Below are 18,297 nucleotides of genomic sequence, written 5' to 3'. Positions count from 1 at the left end.
TCTGACATCAGGAACTGTTGCATCTGCTGAAGAACTGAGTGGTCATTCATCTCAGTCAGACAGTGGAAGATGTTGATGCTTCTGTCAGGAGAAATGTCATCACTCTCCATCTCCTTCAGGTTGTTGATGATTCTCTGGATGATCTCTGGATTGTTCTCTGTCCGACCCAGCAGGCCTCCTAAGACTCTCTGGTTGGACTCCAGACTGAGGCCGTGAAGGAAGCGAACAAACAGGTCCAGATGACCATTTGTACTGGTGAGGGATTTCTCCATGGTTCTCTTCAGGAGGTCATCAAGGGAAAAGGTACTGTGTGTGTTCCTATATGTTCCCAAGAAGTTGTTGAGTTCTTCTGTGTTCCTCTTGGTGTAACAGTGGAACATGTAGACTGCAGCCAGAAACTCCTGAACGCTCAGATGAACAAAGCAGTAGACTGATTTCTGGAAGATCACACACTCTCTTCTGAAGATCTCAGTACAAACTCCTGAGTACACCGAGGCCTCTGTGACATTAAGACCACACCGCTCCAGGTCTTCTTGGTAGAACATGATGTTTCCTTTCTCCAGATGTTCAAACGCCAGCCTCCCCAGCTTCAGGAGAACGTCCCTGTCAGCCTCCGTCAGCTGCTGTGGAGTCGTCTCATGTCCCTCACCGTACTTGTTGTTCTTCCTCTGTGTCTGAACCAGCAGGAAGTATGAGTACAGGTCAGTCAGGGTCTTGGGCAGCTCTCCTCTCTGGTCTGTGGTCAACATGTGCTCCAGAACTGTAGCACTGATCCAGCAGAAGACTGGGATTTGACACATGATGTGGAGGCTCCTGGACGTCTTGATGTGTGAGATGATTCTGCTGCACAGCTCTACATCACTGAATCTCCTCCTGAAGTACTCCTCCTTCTGGGCGTCAGTGAAGCCTCGTACTTCTGTGACCCTGTCAACACACGTAGGAGGGATCTGATTGGCCGCCGCAGGTCTGGAGGTTATCCAGACGAGAGCCGAGGGAAGCAGATTCCCCTGGATGAGGTTTGTCAGCAGCACGTTGAATGATGACCTCTGTGTGACTGACACAACCTTCTTGTCGTTGAAGTCCAGAGAAAGTCTGCTTTCATCCAGGCCGTCCAAGATGAACAAAGGTTTACAGACAGCGAGCGTCTCTGCCGTGAGCTTCTGTAACGTTGGATGGAAAACACGGAGCAGCGTGAGAAGACTGTGCTGCTGGTCTTTCACCAGGTTCAGCTCCCTGAACGAAAGCACAGTCAGCAGACCCACATCTTGGTTTTCTAAACCCTCTGCCCAGTCCAGAGTGAACTTCTGCACCGAGAAGGTTTTTCCAACGCCAGCGACGCCGTTGGTCAGGACGACTCTGATGCTGCTCTGCTGGTCAGTTGAGGCTTTAAAGATGTCGTGGCACTTGATGGGAGTGTCGTGGAGGCTCTTCCTCATGGAAGCCATCTCAAGCTGCCTCACCTCATGTTGAGTATTAACCTCTTCACTCTGTCCCTCTGTGATGTAGAGCTCAGTGTAGATCCTGTTGAGGAGGGTTCTACTTCCTGTTTCATCAGTTCCTTCAGTCACATGTTCACATCTCCTCCTCAGACTGAGCTTATGTTCATCTAAAACCTCCTGCAGACCACGATCTGCTGAAAGACAAGAAACAATGTCAGAGACAGAGAATCTGAGAATCTGCTGATTGTTTTCATCAGATACAGAAAAACTACAGAAAATAAAAGCTTTTTAACTTTGTGCTTTTATAACGATGTTAAATGTTGATGCTGTATGAAGGAACAAAATAAAACAACATGTGCTGTGGTCAGAAGTGAAGACATCAGCAGACACATGTACAGTGCTGCTCTGACCGGCTGTCTGAGCTCCATCACCTGTTCTGGATCTTTTCCCACACTGGGGACAGGAGGAGACTCCTGAAGAACCAGACTGGTCCCAGTATGAGGTGATGCACTGTCTGCAGAACCAGTGTCCACAGCTGGTGGAGACTGGATCCTTCAGGACGTCCTGACACGAAGCACAGCAGGACGACTGCTCCTCCTCAGAAACATGACTCCTCTTCCTCGCTCTGTGAAGACATTTCCTGGTAACTCACATGTCACAGTCACAGGTTGTCATTACTTCTGTCAAGGAGGTTTTGTTTTCACCCTGTATGTTTGTGTGTTGGTTGGTTGGTTTGTTCGTTAGTGGGATTATAAAAAACTACAGATAACCAGTAAACTTGGTGGAAGGATGTGGTCTGTGAACCAGATCAGGGAGAGGGGAGGTTTTCTTTCTACTTCCACAGACATGTTCAGAGGACTGATGTTTATGAATGTTTGAAATTTGGTGCAGAACCAAATAAAAAATGAGTATCTAGTGAATTTCAAAGTGGTTGTGATAGATTGATTTAATAAGGAAGCTGATCATTGATATAAGTTCAATAGCAAATAAAAAGAGTCATAGGGTCATACAGAAGAAAAAGGTAATAACTTGTAAAAAGTCCTGTGAAAGAGGTTAAACTGTTGAACCCCTGTGTAAAAGGTTAAAATGTTTAAAAAAGAGGTAACAAGGTTAAAAACTATTTAAAAGTATAAGGATACCCTCCCGACAGAGAAGTTAATCTACACTCTACTGATTGAGTCTTTTTTGAAAGATGACGCTTGTGATTGTTTAGTCATGCCTGCTGAGTCCGGAAGGGGGAGCTCTCGGCCACGACGCGCTGTTCTCAATGAAGCTGCCTGAGAGAAAGCATCGCGTCTGAGCGTCTTTGTTGCTATCTCCCCTTTTCAGGTATGAAGTGAGTATTTATGCTCTTAAACTTTGGAATATGTTTGTTAAGTCGTTTTGTTGGTGTTTTTTAAAACATGTTCACTGAATGTTCAGTGTTTTGGAAGCTATGTTATGATTTCTAGATTGATGATTGGTATACTGTTAAGCAGCTTAAACTCAGTTCCCTCAGTGGCTCGCACGGAGCGGCACGAGGCCATCATAGGCTCAACACCTATCGTGTGCATTTTGATCGTGTTTAGCTCAGTAAGACACATTTACAGAGAATGAGGTTGCTAATGTGTATGGTTACGTTTTACTATGTTTATGTGTGTAACGAATTACTAATACATTTGTGTTTTCATTACTAAAGTAACTGTCTATGATAAGGAGCAAGGAATATAACAATTAGAAGAGACAAGTGGTTACTAATGTTTTACACAATGTTTTTGTTTATTTCCTGTACATTTAAGTTTGATCATTTAAGGTTATGTTTATTGATTAATAGACCAGTTTCATAAATATTTAGCTGTTACATCTGATTTGACATGTTTAAGAAAGAGTGAGAAATTATAATATACTTCCTCGTTTACTTGCCTGTGAAAGAAAAGTGAAAGAAAACTATATTGGAAAGTTGATCTTGAAATTGAGAGAAAATGCAATTAATTGTTGGGAGCTTTATGTACAAATTTTTGTACCGCAAATAATGCTGGAAATAATATGATTCTCAATGAAGCCCACGGGAAGCATCGTGTCTGAGCGTCTTTATTGATATCTTCCCTTTCAGGGCGTAACAGTTTCATAAGGTGGTTCTTAGTGGAGGTCTGAGCTCTTTGAGTGATTCTGAGAGATCAGTTACCAACTTCAAAGTTCAATCAGTTCACAGTAGAAACAGTCTCTTACTTTGTGTGTGAGGGTCCAGGTTCATTACTGAAGTTTGGAGGAGGTCCCATGGACCGGTCACTCTTCAGAGACACACAGCTGGACCCTGGAGACTCTGCTCTCAGTCTGTGGTCCTGACCTCTGCAAACACAAACATGTTTTTATTCAGAACACATCATTCACTCATTCATTCTCTGAGGATTCAGTTTGGAGGTTCACATGTTTGTAGCAGGTCTCTTACTTTGTGTGTGAGGGTCCAGGTTCAGTACTGAAGTTTGGAGGAGGTCCCATGGACCGGTCACTCTTCAGAGACACACAGCTGAACCCTGGAGACTCTGCTCTGTCCTCCTCTTCCTCCTCATAACCACTCATCTTCAGTCTGAGAGGAAAAACACTGACACTGACTGTGAGCTGAAACACACACACACACACACACACACACACACACACACACACACACACACACACACACACACACACACACACACACAGGGCCTCATTTACTAACAGTGACGCACGAATCTGGGATTCATCAATATGTTCGTACCTAAATTTGTTTGTACTCTGAGAACAAATGTAGAACTTCCTCAGACCATGTGTACGCACAGATGATGAAGGCCCGGCTGCCCTAGAAAATATTAACATACCCTTTGACTAAATGCATAGTATATTAAAACTCCATTTATTTAAATCAAAATAGTACAGTATTACAGTGAAGTTATTGAATATGTTCCATAATAAATATTTCCAAAAATTATACAAATCCCCATTTTTCCAAACTAAGTACTGTAGCATAGCCAGCAGGACTCCCTGGGCCTGTGACGCGATTTTGGTGAGAATATACAGTATTACAGTGAAGTTATTGAATATTCTTCATAACAAATATTTCCCAAAATTATGCTAAATCACTTTTTCCCAAACTAAGTACTGTAGCATAGCCAGCAGCATACCCTGTACCTGTGACATGATTTTGGTGAGAATATACAGTATTACAGTGAAGTTATTGAATATTTGCGAATATTAATCTCTTTTCGGTGTTGCACTTTGTAGACGGTCCCTGCGCACTCGTCTCACAGCAGGCTGTACATAGACACCAATGTCCTGTGTCCATCACGGAGGACGACTCATATTGATGATAACTGGCCTGTAGCCCGTTGTCCACCTTACTACGGGGGGAATTATGCGGCGTTTGTGCTTTAACAACGTTTCTCTTATGACTTATTGATCCGGGAAGTCCGAATCTGTGAATATCTTTCCAACTTTACTGAACTCTATTCAGCGGAGTCCGCGTCCACGTCGCGATGCATCTAAGAGACATGTCCACAGCGTTCAGCGCCTCAGTTATTGCAGACCAGGATTAATTTTTTAATAAACATCGTCACTCCGGAGGACACGTTACAGAAAAATGTGTATTTTGTGTCTTCCACCTCCGACGCCTTCAATTTCTGCTGTTGTGAGAGTCTTGTGTTTTTTACGGTTTGGTTTCCGTCTCTCATCACTTCAACTTGCGACTGTCAATTTAGATTTTGCTATTTTGCGCACGCACTTATTTTCTGCGGAGGGTAAGAACAGTTCTGCGCACATGTGAGTAAATTCCCCCCAATGAAGCCAGCTATACGTAAATTCAGTGTTTCTTCACATATAACAAAGTCAGTCTCTCTCTCTCTCTCTCTTTCTTTCTCTCTTTCTTTCTTTCTTTCTTTCTTGATTGGGATGATTTAGGATGATTCTAGACAAACGTAGGGTCATGTGTTTGGTCATGAATCGATGGTGTCGGATCATGTCTGCGTGTAGCTCCGGTCCCTTCAACACTGGGTCCTGACTGCGAGCGTCTCGTTTACAGAAAGGGGAAGTCCATATAATAAAGCCATGGAGGGCGGGAGTGGATAAAAGAGTAACCACCCGCACAGGAAGCTCTGAATTAAAGCGAACGCCTTTGCAACGAGGCAGCATTCTATTGGTTGGGGGATTTTGACAGGGTTGACACCAGTCTATGGTTGACACACAAATCCAAGAGCAGAGGAGAAAGCTGAGAGCAGACGATTCACGAGCGCACAGAAAGCAGCCCGAGTGCGGAAAGGGCTGAAGAATTGAGCACAGGAAATCCGCGTGCACACAGTTTGAGCAGAAGCGGAGCAAATTTAAGTGCAAACAGGGGCTGTTTGAGTACAAGAGCAGGGCTTTGATGGAAAGTGAAACACAATCTGAACATAAATTAAGTCATGCTCTCAAATCAGGTTTTTAGCTGTCAGATCCTCCCTGTTGCATTTACTGATCATCATCTAATTTTAATGGAGTTTATTTCATCCTCCACAGTAAAACCAAAGTCTTTTTGGCATTTTAACGTAAAATGATTGCATGGTTTTACTTTCTGTGAGTATTTTAAACTGTTCTGGGCCTTTTTGAAAACCAAGAACCAAGTTGTCCTCCCTTACCCAGTTGTGGGAAGTAGGTAAGGCACAAAACAGGGTTTTCTGTCAGCAATACACAGCCAATACGATCGTTAAAATAAATACAGTGATTCAGAAACTAGAGGAGGAGATCAGAAACCTGGAAACTGTCTTTTTACATCAAAGACTCTGACATCACCTTAGAGGAACTGACCACGGCTGTGTTGCACAGTCACACAAAACAACAGGCAGGATGTAGAACACCTCAAAACTAAGAGACAGGATTTAAACTCCTTTTTACATCAAAAAGCCAAAGGAGCCTTGGTCAGAGCCCGCTTCACTAAAATACATGACATGGACGCTCCGACCACCTTCTTCAATTTAGAGAAGTCGGTGTCTCTGCGGCTCCCAGACTGAGAAGCGACCACAGAACCAGCTAAAATGAGGAAACACGCAGTAGAGTTCTACTCGGACACTTCCTCCTTTCTGTAGGCGCGCAGTAATCTCTCTCTCTGCTGCCTAAGAAGGGAGTATTTAGCATTTTACAGAACTGGAGACCAGTGGCCCTTTTATGCACAGACTACAAGATCCTCTCTAAAGTTTTATCAAACAGCCTGAAGACCTACATTGAACAGCTGATCAACCAAGACCAATGTTACTGTGTGCCAGACAGATCCATGCTGGACAATCTGTTTTTAATAAGAGATGTGTGTGATGTGTGTAACTGTAGCGAGTCTGCGACACACCACAAAATCACTCCGACACCACAGCTCTCTTTGGATCTCTTTTACTGTAATGATACAACATGTGACAGGGACTGCATCAGTTCACATCCTCTTCTCAGACTACTGTAAAGGATGCATGAAATAATAATGTAAACCAAAGGACAAAATAAACATAAATATGCCCTGCCTCACATGTCTAACCCATCACAGAGTAAACACAATGACTTAATGTGGGTTCACAAACAACATTAGAAAGTAACAATGCACTTCACATTCGTTCTATACAAATCCCACAAGAAAACTACATCTCCCATAATGCCGCGGGTTGCTGTGGCGCGAATTGGCGCCACTTCAGAGGAAAACAGCAGAAAACAATGCAACGCTAACTTTTGAAATAACTCTAACACTCCTCACAGTACAGACTTGCGCTTTACACACTACAGCTGTCTGTTGTTGCTCTTTCAGAAAGCAGTCACAGTAACATGCACTAAACGTTGGAATGACACTTAGAAGCGGAACAGTCCGTAAACATACCTGTCTCTCTTTCAGCTCCCAGACAGAGTGACAGGTTCCTGAGCGGCACGTACCACAGCGCGACAGGGGGGTTCACAGACCAGAATACTGACATACAACATATTCACATGGAAATAAAAGGTACATAAAACATTAATCCTTTTGTAAGTACTGAAAAGAATCTCACAAAGATGTTAGGACTGATTTAGCCTAATCATTGGCTATAAAATAAAAATAAGAAAGTACTAGAAATACATATCCCCCCCTCCTCTCATTGTCGGCAAATGGAACATCCCCCTGAGGTGATACTCACTGCAGGTTTTTTAAAGTTAGCTGGAATATAAAAACACACCATTACATAACTTATATAATGTAAATGTGGGTATTATTTCAATCGATCAGGAAAAAGCCTTTGACCGCGTAGATCATGATTTTTTATTTTCAACCTTGCAGGCTTTTGGTGTTGAGGGGGGTTTCCTTTCCTGGGTCAAGCTGCTGTACAGTGGGGCTAGTTGTGTGGTGAAGGTGGGGGGAGGGAGGAGCTGTCCTGTGCCCGTCACGAGAGGCATCAGGCAGGGCTGCCCCATCTCAGGACAACTCTACTGCATCGAGCCATCGAGTCTGTGCAGGTTGAGGAGCAGGCTGAGGGGTCTCTCTCTGCCGGGGCGGGCTCACAACCCTCCTGTGGTCGTCTCAGCATATGCTGACGACGTTAATGTTTTTATCCATGATCAGCACGATGTCCAGCAACTTCAGGAAAGTCTGTTTGTTATGGGAGAGCCTCTTCAGCCAGAACCAACTGGGAGAAGAGTCCTGATTAACTTCCTGTTTGGTATGGCTAAACTGGCCACCTGGAAGAGCAGGAAGAACCAGATGTTGGGTGAAGGCTGGACAGATGTGGTGAAGTGTTTTAAAGGTTTGGTAGCAACTCACGTGAAAATAGAACACGCCTTCTACAGCCTGACCAGTAACCTGGAAGCTTTTACGTCTCAGTGGGGGATCAGACAGGTTTTATGCTCACTTTTTTAAACTCCGTGTGTGTGACAAATGTAGTTTTCTTTTGTAAAATATTATATTATTAAATATTATTATTAACACTGAGTCCTGACTGTGAGCGTCACATCATTTTCATGATGTTTAAATGCAGCCTCATAAACTCTGGAGCGAATCAAACATACACTAAGTTACTTCATGTACTGATCAGGTACTGATAACTAGTGATGAGTGTTTATTAGTTACTGTGCGAGCAGGTCGCGCGGAGTGAGTAATAAAACAGGCCGATTATGTAAAAGTGATCTGAGCTGTCACGGTTCCCCATGTGGACACAGGTCGTCACTGCAGGTTCAGTTCAGGAGCAGCAGTAAACACCTCCACAAGTCAAATTAACAGGTTTTTATTAACAGGAACAAAGTTTGATCCGATTCTCCTCAGTCACCAACTTAAAAACTGTGATGTCATCATGTCACCTCATCTCCTGCTCATTCAGTGTTCAGCCTCAGCAGTTGTGGTTTGTGGGGGAAACTTAGTTTTTTTGTTGAATGTGATTGACACAAAGTGGTTCAGTTAAGTAGAATAATCAGTCGCCAACACGGGAAGGAGTGAAAAACTCACATAAATAACTCATTGCAGCAAAGTGGTCGTTCAGTTTAAAGATTATCTTGTATTTTATCATCATCATCAGCAAATCCCATGAAAAGACAACAACTAAAAACCTCCTGTTCCTGAAGCTTTATAAAAGTTACACTACACATTCACAAGGCTTTTCTAAACTTGTGTCTTCAGTGGGAACCTGTGACCTTGGAGCCGAGTGCCACAGACAGTGGGAAGTCAGACTCAGTTGGAGGTCTTTGGAATTTTCATGGGATTTGTTGAGAAGATTAAAGAATAAAAACATAAAAACACCAGGTTGAGATGAGGGAGTGACAGAGAGCAGAGGAGCAGTGGAGTGATCGGTGACACAGCAGCAGCAGCAGAGTGAAACTAAAGTGAAGGAAACACTGATTCAAAGCAGCAACTTTAACATGTATTGATCTTATGACTGAAAAAGGTGAGAAAATATGAACATAAACATTAACTTGTGACCTCAGTGGTTCACTTACATTAGCAAAGCTCCGAATGTGGGCAACTAAAGACATTCTTACATGTGTGCACAGTGAATCTTCAAATATTTACAACAACACGAGTAACAGAGAGGAAGACTTAAAACAAATGACTCACTTCAAAAATAAGCATTTAAGAATATATGACCTATAATAATAATAAATAAACACAAAATCCCTCCCTGGTCTGAGTTAAATCCAACGTGTTAAGCTCTGATATGTTAAAGAAAAATAAAATTAAGTTTCCTCCAAAAACCACGTTGTGCTGGTGTGAAACAGTCGTGATGCTTCCTGTGATGTGCAGGAGATGAAGTTGCTTTAAAAATCATATACATGAGCAAGTTTTCTAAATGTTCCAAAGCAGGATTTTTTAAATTAAAAGAGAAGCACAGACACCGTAACAGTTTGGTATTTACAATAGCAAAAAGGTAAAGTTATGCAAATATTACAAAAAATTATAATCAAAAGCGAGAGTCTGATTCGTTTCCTATACATTTTCTTGCACATGAACAGTTACAACACACACAAGTTTCTCTCCTCGGACACGATGAGTAGCACCTGCACTCTCCTGAAGTATTTGCTCTGTGAAACCATGAGTTTGTCAGAAGGAGATTTATCGTTACTGGGGCAGAAGAACATACAAATTCACTTCTGCACTGGTGGAAAGAGAAAAAGAAACAATGACAGTAATACTCCAGTATCTTAATATATATTATTTGTCCACACATTCAGTTGGCAGAAGCACTTACTGTACACAACAAATCGTCCCCTGCATCTCTACGTGGACAACAGAGGGAAGGAAAGATGAGTCGACTAACGGGGGAAGGGACAGAGTCAGTTAATGGCCGGCGTGTCCTCAGTGAGGAGCTGAGCTGAGCACTGAGCAAGGCTTGATTTTGAAAACGAAAATGTGAAGATGGCAGGCAATCTGGTTGCAAACACTGACACAGTAACGCACCAAGTCGAAGAAGGAAATGAACTGTAGGAGAGAGAGAGAGAGAAACAAACAGTGGAGAATCAGAAGCTCTGCACAACAACTGATTGAACACAACCTTAACTGACTATTTGACCTTTATTAAGTGGACGTAACCATTACTGACAACTCTGATGTACAGCTTCATGTGTACTCACCAAAGCAATCCACAACACCAGGTACTCGTCAATGAAACTATTGAAATACTGATCCAGGAACAGCAGGCCTGGCCCCAGGAAGGCTAAGTCGTGAAGGTGCATCTCACTTTTTGTCATATGTGCTACCTGTGGACAGACAAACCCCAGTCAGCTCCAAACACAACTCTGCTCACTTTCTCTGCTGAGTGGAAATAAGTACTTAAAGATGTTTGAAGGGACATCAAGCTCCAGTTTTACACAAACTTCTTCTGTCACACTTTCATAAAACTTTCCAATATATATATAAGGATGTTTTCAGTCTTTAATAGAAAACTATTGGTACATAATGGTAGATTTGGCTTTTAAATGATCTTTATGTTATTCAACATTTTGTGTTTATAGTCTTCTGTGCATTTTAACATGATGGTGTTATCAGTGTGCTGTTGTAAATGTGGTCTGTGGCGAGGAAAGGTTGGGTGGAGTCCCAGCTAGAAACTGAAAGTAAACATGAATATAGGAGAAAAGGAAACTCATTCCAGATGTCACTTTCTTTACCAAATGTCAACGGTCTCATATTTTCTATGAATGTCCAAGTGACTAAACTAAAGTCTAAATTGTTTCATTAAGTCAGAAAGTTTTTTTGTTTAGCTTAATTTAAAATACCTCATTAAAATTGCCATTTTAACTGAATGTTGTCGTCACCATTTGCACATCATACCCTCTTGTTTGAACTTGCTCTCATTAAAAAATGTGTTTGACTTACAACTAATTTATTGGTGATTTTGGCCGAGACAAAACCAAACGCCAGGATATAAAGACACGGATGTTTCTCGAAGAGCTGGACAGCCGACTTCTTGTATATCATCACCGCCAAAATTATAACGGAACCAATGTGTAAGACTGGAGAGAGGACGCTGGTTCCCTGAGGACACAGACAACACAAAGACAATAAAGACAGAGAAAGTCAGAGGAGCTGCTCTGACGTCATCGGCAGAACAAACTGACACTGATGCAACAACAATCTACTTAATCTGATCAGAAACTGTGTTTGGTCCAAATGTTTTATAAACGATAAACCTTTAACACTAGTATTAATATGAGGCCAAAAGTGCAAGGTAGCACTTCTCGTATCCAGAATATTTTTAGTGTTTAACAACAAGATGTATTTTTTATCCTGTCACCATGATTTACACAAGACTTTCCCAGACTTACTGCTATTGTGGATCCGTTTTTGCCGACACCTCCTGTAAAAATAACTCTGAAGTAATTGGTGCAGGAGAAGATGGCTCCTAAAAAAGTGCAGATGGCGGGAATCATTTTCATCTGGATATTTAGAACTGGAATCTGGGAAACAGGACATTAAAACACAGAAATTAGGAAATGATAAAACATTTATACATATAGTAAACGTTCCTGCTAAATGATTTAATCTGTGAGTACACTGAGCAGCTTCACATCCACAATGAAAGCATCATGAGTATGTTAGAGACATTCAGAGACATCCTTTGTATTTCTGGTAACAACTAAAGTAAAACATTTAAATAAAATATTCTAGCTGTATCACAATTACATCAGAATTACCAACATATAAATTATTCCTTTAATGCAGCATCATACTCTTTAATCTGTAGGAATTAAAAACCCATCACAATTACCAGTGACTGCCATAGAGCAGATCCTCCCACGGCGGCCAGCAAATACATGATTATTATGAAGAGTTGCACCTCAGTCACATCAATGCTGAGTGAGAGGAGAGAGCAGAACATTTATAAAAAAGGATTAGTGACAACGACCAGCACACGGTCGTCCTGCAGCCTTCCTCCACAACACACTGCTGCAACTGGGGCTGATGGGACGCTGCTGTGTTCTTCTGCACAACACAGGTTTAGCTTGGCGGTTGAAGAGGTGACATCAGTAATATTTCCCTGGCTCTTTTTTAAGAAAACCAAAACCTAACAGCACAAATGGAATGGTGGAGTATAGGCGAAGTATTTAAGTTGCAACAAGAAATATTCTACGAATCTGTCACAGTTTCCCAGCGACTAAGGTGGCAACTTCAAAAGACTTGTTATGTTCCACCAACACGTACAAATAAATAAAAACACTTTGCAATGACGTGAAAAACAGAAAAGCCACAAATCCTGCTGTCATGATAGGGGGCGTACCAACTATGTGATAAATCTAAAGTCAGATTTGACATTTTACAATCATCTAGTAAGTCGCTCATTGCGTTAAAAATTAAATATATATGACTATTAGTGTTCTAACCTAAATGTTTCCTGCTGGTCTCCGTGACTATTTTATAAATGTCAAGAAAAGAAACAAACAGACAATTTAAATTCTCCAAGTGCCTCAGTGGAGGTCAGAGGTGATGGTGGAAGCGGACAGCCGGCAGCCATGCAGCAGCAGCAGCAGCAGCAGCAGCAGCAGCAGCAGCAGCAGAGGTTTACCAGCATGTTCCACAGGCACGGACCCACAGAGGCTGTGAGCATCTGTAATCCTGTTAGACAGATCTGCACCTCTGTTATGTCAAATCTACACACAGATACATCCACATTTACACCACATGGAACCACTACAGTCTAATCAGACCTACGTTAGAATAACACAAGTTGATTAACGTCTTCAATGATACACTATTGTATTGGTACCATAGTTCAGTGTGTATTCAGGTAAAGCTTTTAGTCCATCTTCACTCTGTTTATGCCTCTGGGCCGGCGACAGCTTCGCTCCATCTTGTGAACACGTTATCTCAAGAACAGAATTTCTTCAGATTCTGTACCAACGTTCACGGAGACTGAGGAAGTAACTGGTTAAAGTTTGGTGGTTGAAGTTCAAAGGTCAAGGTCACAGTGACCTCAGGTTTCTTGTAAACGTGATATATCAGGAACACCCATAGGGAACTTCATGACATCTGGCACAAACACTTGGAATCAAGGATGACCTGTTTACTTTTCAACAAACAAATCAAGCGACTCACATGCCAAACCGCAGCGTTCCTGACACGTATGTTTGCCAGTGTGCACAGTAGAACATAAACATCCCAGCGAAGCAGCAGAAGAACATCCAGTCCGGGTTGGTGCCCATTTGCACTGCTATACTGGTTCCCAGCACCACAAACACTGTGGGGACGACAACAAGAGAGTTTTAGCAGAGCTCCAGGTTTACTGAGACACAGCAGAGTTTAACAGGAAACCAACTGACCAGTGGAGAGGGAGTCGCAGCCGTGGTCAAACAGCTCACCCAGCGGAGAGCTGCTATTGGTGCGTCTGGCCTGTTTCCCGTCTATGGCGTCTAATGACTGGTAGATAAACAGACCCACGGCACACAGCAGGTACGCCCAGAGCGGAGCCTGAAACAACACACACACACACACATTCATATGGAGCCGGGGTCACTCTGCCTCACACCCACATACATCTGAATCAAATGATCAGTTTCACTTCAGTGTTTAACGTCTATGGAAACTCAGCACTCAAACACATGAGTTTTAAGTTCTGTCAACAACAGACACAAGATGCATTCATCAGTCAACAATATTTTCATTCATGAATGAATTTAACATCCTTCCAGCAGCTTGACATGATCTTTTCTGGTGACATTTCGTTGTGAAACATCCAGAGGAGGTTGAGATTTATCTGAGTAGTTTAAATACAAATAGAAATCCACCAACAGGGATTAATTGATAGAAAACAGTACTTGCGTTTAATACTAGCTCGTTATATACATTTTAAAGTGAAGACTGTGCAGTGTAGGGTTGTTCCCTCACCTGCTCAGTGGCAGTTGGGCAGTAGTAGACGAGCACGAGGGTGGTGAAGACATTGGTGGCGAGGCCGATGATGGTGATTAAGTTTGGGGCAATCCAGGCCGGGACTCGTCCCACCAGCCATTCCCAGTAACACTGCATCAGAGGCTCCAGCAGGGAGCGTCCTGCACTGCTGTACCTGCAGGGACGGACAACAGCCAGACAAAGTCTTGATCGCTCAAACTCACAACCCAAAAAGGACCATAACTACTGGTGATGATGTAATACTGTCATCACTACTGTCAAAACACATCAAACAGAAGATCCATGTACTTAACAAATATTCAGCCCACATTGGCCTGGTCCGTCTACCATTAGTTCCAAACGTATCACTATACTAAACAACAGGACTACACAGTTTTACCTGTGCTCCTCCAGTCTCTTGAGCTGGTGTCGGGACAGGGGGGGCGAGGGCAGCTCAATCAGCCTGCGCAGCACTCCAGGGGCAAGCCAGCAGGCCGCCTCCATGCCAACGCCCTGCCCAGGGTCCTTTTCCCGGCCAAGGCTTCGGCGAGAACGCAGGCCCCCCCCTTGCTGCTGCCCCGTGGTGCTCATGGAGCCCTGCTGCCTGCTGGTCTGGTCCCTGATGGCTCCGGCTCCGGCTCTGCCACTGTCCTGACGGATGGGGCTAAAGATCCACAGTGGGGCTGGATGATACCTAGGAACAAAAACACCCATCATAATACTACACGATACATGTTTCACACATCCGTGTCGCATTTTTAAGCATCGCTATACATGCAATTTAACAGGAGAACCACACCTGCACCAAACACAAGTGATTCTGCTGGAAGAGAACTTCAGTACTTTGTTCATGCTGAGGTTGAGCAGAGACTATCAAGTCTAAACCTTAGACTGACAGTAAGTTATAAGATATATAATTGAAATACATTTAAATATGAAATTTTATCTTAAAAAATAACAGCGAGAGGTAGAATCAACGACGTCACAAACACTAGAATGGCACTTAGTAGAGAACATGCCATCAAGTTGAACCAGTTCGTACCAACTCATAAATATCAGTAGCCTCAATATGCCGGATTTTTCTTCCAGCAAGATCCGTGAATTATTCTCTAACGAAAATGTTGAAAAACTGTCCATCTGACAATGATAAAGAAAGAAAAGTAAAATTGTGGATTTCCCCCCTGATCTGGATCCGCACTAAGATTTAGTTTCCCTGACCCATAGCAGGACCACGCTACAGAAGCCGCCATCTTTTTTTTTTACAGTAGCCCAGACCGGACAAACTAAACACATTTTGAGTTTCATTTTTACGAACAACTGAAGCTACCACAGGTTCTCTGTCATGTCTGTAAGGGGAGGGTGAGGTGAGGGGTGTTCAGCTGCAACATGACACTTCACCACTAGATGTCACTAGATTCCAAACACTGAACCTTTAAAAAAGGGTCGGATGTTGCGGAGTGAAACTGAAACTGACCGACAGCAATGAAACAACAGCAAATACAACTGACATCACACGGAACAGGCGATGGAAACACTGAGGACTTTTGCAATTAAATGTTTCCGTTATTTATCAACTTCTATATAAAGTAAATCCCGTGTTTGAATTCAAAGCTTCTTCTCAGTAGCTGCAGACGTTTGACCACATGTCACAGCAGAGTTTGTGTCACAGCTCGGTTTCTCTCAGGCTCTGAACTGTCACACGTGTTGTTGTCACATGTGTTGTTGTCGGTGCGGACACATGACGAGTGTGTGCGTGCGTGTGTGTGTGTGTGTGTGTGACTACTGAACATGACAGTAACACACATGTCTGACGTGTTCCACAGCTTCATCTGCAGACGAGGGTCAGTTACTGGCCGGCTACACGTCACAGTCGAACACGTCACAGCAAACACACGTTCACACGACGCCCTGTGAACAAACCATCGCTGAACACTGTCAGTGTCAGAATCCGCTGTCAACCGAGCTGCGGTTTTGCTAACTAGCTTAGCTGCTGGTAGCCATCTCCTCAGTACCACTGACGCTACTGACGCTGCTGACGCTAACCGCTAGCCGCGTTAGCTTCTTCTGCCGGTTTGTTCCTCACGTCCTCACACCGAAATCAACGGACGCGTCGCGGTCGCAGTTGAATTTAAACCCAACTCGACGCCTCCCTGCGCGTTAGCCCGAAGTAGCCCGACAAGCTAGCCGACGGGTGTAGCATCGACTGACCTGACCGCCGAGAGGACGAGAGCCGCGGACAGTCCGAGGGGCGGTGGCGGCGCTGGGAGCCGACGGGCAGCGCCTCTCTGCCGGTGCTCGGTGTCTGGTTTCCCCGGTACGAATTTAAAAAAGACACCGAAGGCTCGTGATGTGTCGAGTAATCCAGGGAGATCCTTGTGAAGCGCGTACCGAGGCTTGTGTTGATGACGTATGTGGTTGACGTCCGAAGCCTCGCGAGCCGGCCGTACCACGTGACTGAGTCAGGAAGTGGTTCGCGGGTTTGGCGTGCGATTCGAAATAAAAGGGGCAGCGAAACGCAATGGACCCCCCCCTCACATGTCCAGCACTGTGGAAAAGTTGTTATTTTTAAATAAAAATGAATAAAAAGTTGTCCCTATTTCACGTGTTACATGTTGTCCCTAGTAACACGAGCACGTGCACATCACAACCCTCTGCCCAATTTGTTTCCACTTTCCCCTTTGACCCCCATTGTATCATAAAGACAAACACCATATTAATAAGTTCATAATTTATGTATTGGCGTCACAAACATCATTCATTCATTTATTCAATTCGAAGCTTCACACACCAAACGCCATGGTGTCATTATAATCACTCTGCCTGTTCTTACATGTATTGTCCACTTGATGGCGCAGTAGAGCAAGTGAAGCGCCATGAAGCTTCGGCTGGGGAGCTAGTTCACGTTAGCCGCTGAGGAAGTATCGCGAGACTACGGTTGTCTTTGCCCTGAGTGCAGTGTTTCAGGCAGGCAGACCGAGCAGAGGGCAAACAGGGTCAGGCCAGATTGAGACCTTTAAAAAAAATATATAGTGTAGAAATAGACTTTATAGAATAGACTTTAAACCATTTGTTTTAAAAAAATTCTATAAAGTCAAAAATAGAATTAACGCGTCCCAGCTTCTGAAATGTGACTATTTGCTTGTTTCCTGATATCTGACATTTCATTTTCTGGTGCTCACACAAGATAATATATCTAAATGTATTAATGTGGAAGTCAGGGAAAAATAATATATATATATATATATTGTATATTCAAATCAGTTTAATTTTATTCGTATAGCGCCAAATCATGACGTACATTATCTCAAGGCACTTTACATGTTCCTGGTCTCACGAGAACTTGTGATCTAGGAGGAGGATCACAGGAGACATTAAGGATAAAAACACATTGTATATAACGTCGTTTTGAGTCTAATTTGAATGTCGGGGCTTATTTTTCTGTTGTTTTTATAAGTCTGAAGAATCAGTCACCATTTAGTTCAATTGTATTGGATTTGGCTGCAACGCTGTTTACCCCTGAGACTCCTAAAGTGTTCCATCGGCACAGTGGGGAGTAGATAATGAGTGAATTTAAATTTTTCAGTGAACTATCCCTTTAAGTTTGAGACCTTCAAATTACAGAGAAACCTCAATCAAAAAAGATCCCACGGTGATCAGGGGCCCATTCAAATATATATTCTGTCATTTTATGACCTCAAAAATCAAGTATTTATTAAAGACAATAAAGTTCAGCCTTATGGTAATGGCATTAACCAGTGATGCAGATTTACTCCTGCGATGAAATATTGTTCACGAATGTTTTAATAATTAATTGTCTCACAGAAAAAAATATAAACTAAATATATAATAAAAGAATATACACAAAATAAATATCGACAAAGAATCTAATGTAGCTCAGTGGAGAGCATTTCTTGTCTCATTCAGTCTTTTCACCTGAAGGAGAAATCTGAAACTCGAAAGCTCTGTTGTGTGAAGTCAACGTCACGTTAGCAGACGCTCGGTTAGTGAACAAACAAGTTGCAGAATTCAAGCAGAGATTTGATGCACAAACACAGACCACATCCG

At 42.9% G+C, this 18,297-nt stretch overlaps 1 protein-coding gene across 1 annotated transcript; it reads right to left on the bottom strand.

Moving 5' to 3' along the window:
• Nucleotides 1-8,631: 8,631 nt before the first annotated feature.
• On the bottom strand, nt 8,632-16,680 carry cept1b (choline/ethanolamine phosphotransferase 1b). Its single transcript, XM_035151828.2, has 10 exons — nt 16,441-16,680; nt 14,633-14,926; nt 14,233-14,407; nt 13,668-13,815; nt 13,444-13,585; nt 12,119-12,203; nt 11,676-11,807; nt 11,227-11,385; nt 10,485-10,610; nt 8,632-10,332 (listed from the first exon to the last, which is right to left on the bottom strand). Exons 2-10 carry the CDS (start codon nt 14,821-14,823, stop codon nt 10,210-10,212), a joined length of 1,281 nt encoding a protein of 426 aa, XP_035007719.1. The 5' UTR covers nt 14,824-14,926; nt 16,441-16,680; the 3' UTR covers nt 8,632-10,209.
• Nucleotides 16,681-18,297: the final 1,617 nt, after the last annotated feature.

Source organism: Hippoglossus stenolepis, chromosome 3, assembly GCF_022539355.2.
Source record: "Hippoglossus stenolepis isolate QCI-W04-F060 chromosome 3, HSTE1.2, whole genome shotgun sequence".
Lineage (NCBI taxonomy): Eukaryota > Metazoa > Chordata > Actinopteri > Pleuronectiformes > Pleuronectidae > Hippoglossus > Hippoglossus stenolepis.
This window is presented reverse-complemented; position numbering and strand designations above follow the sequence as displayed.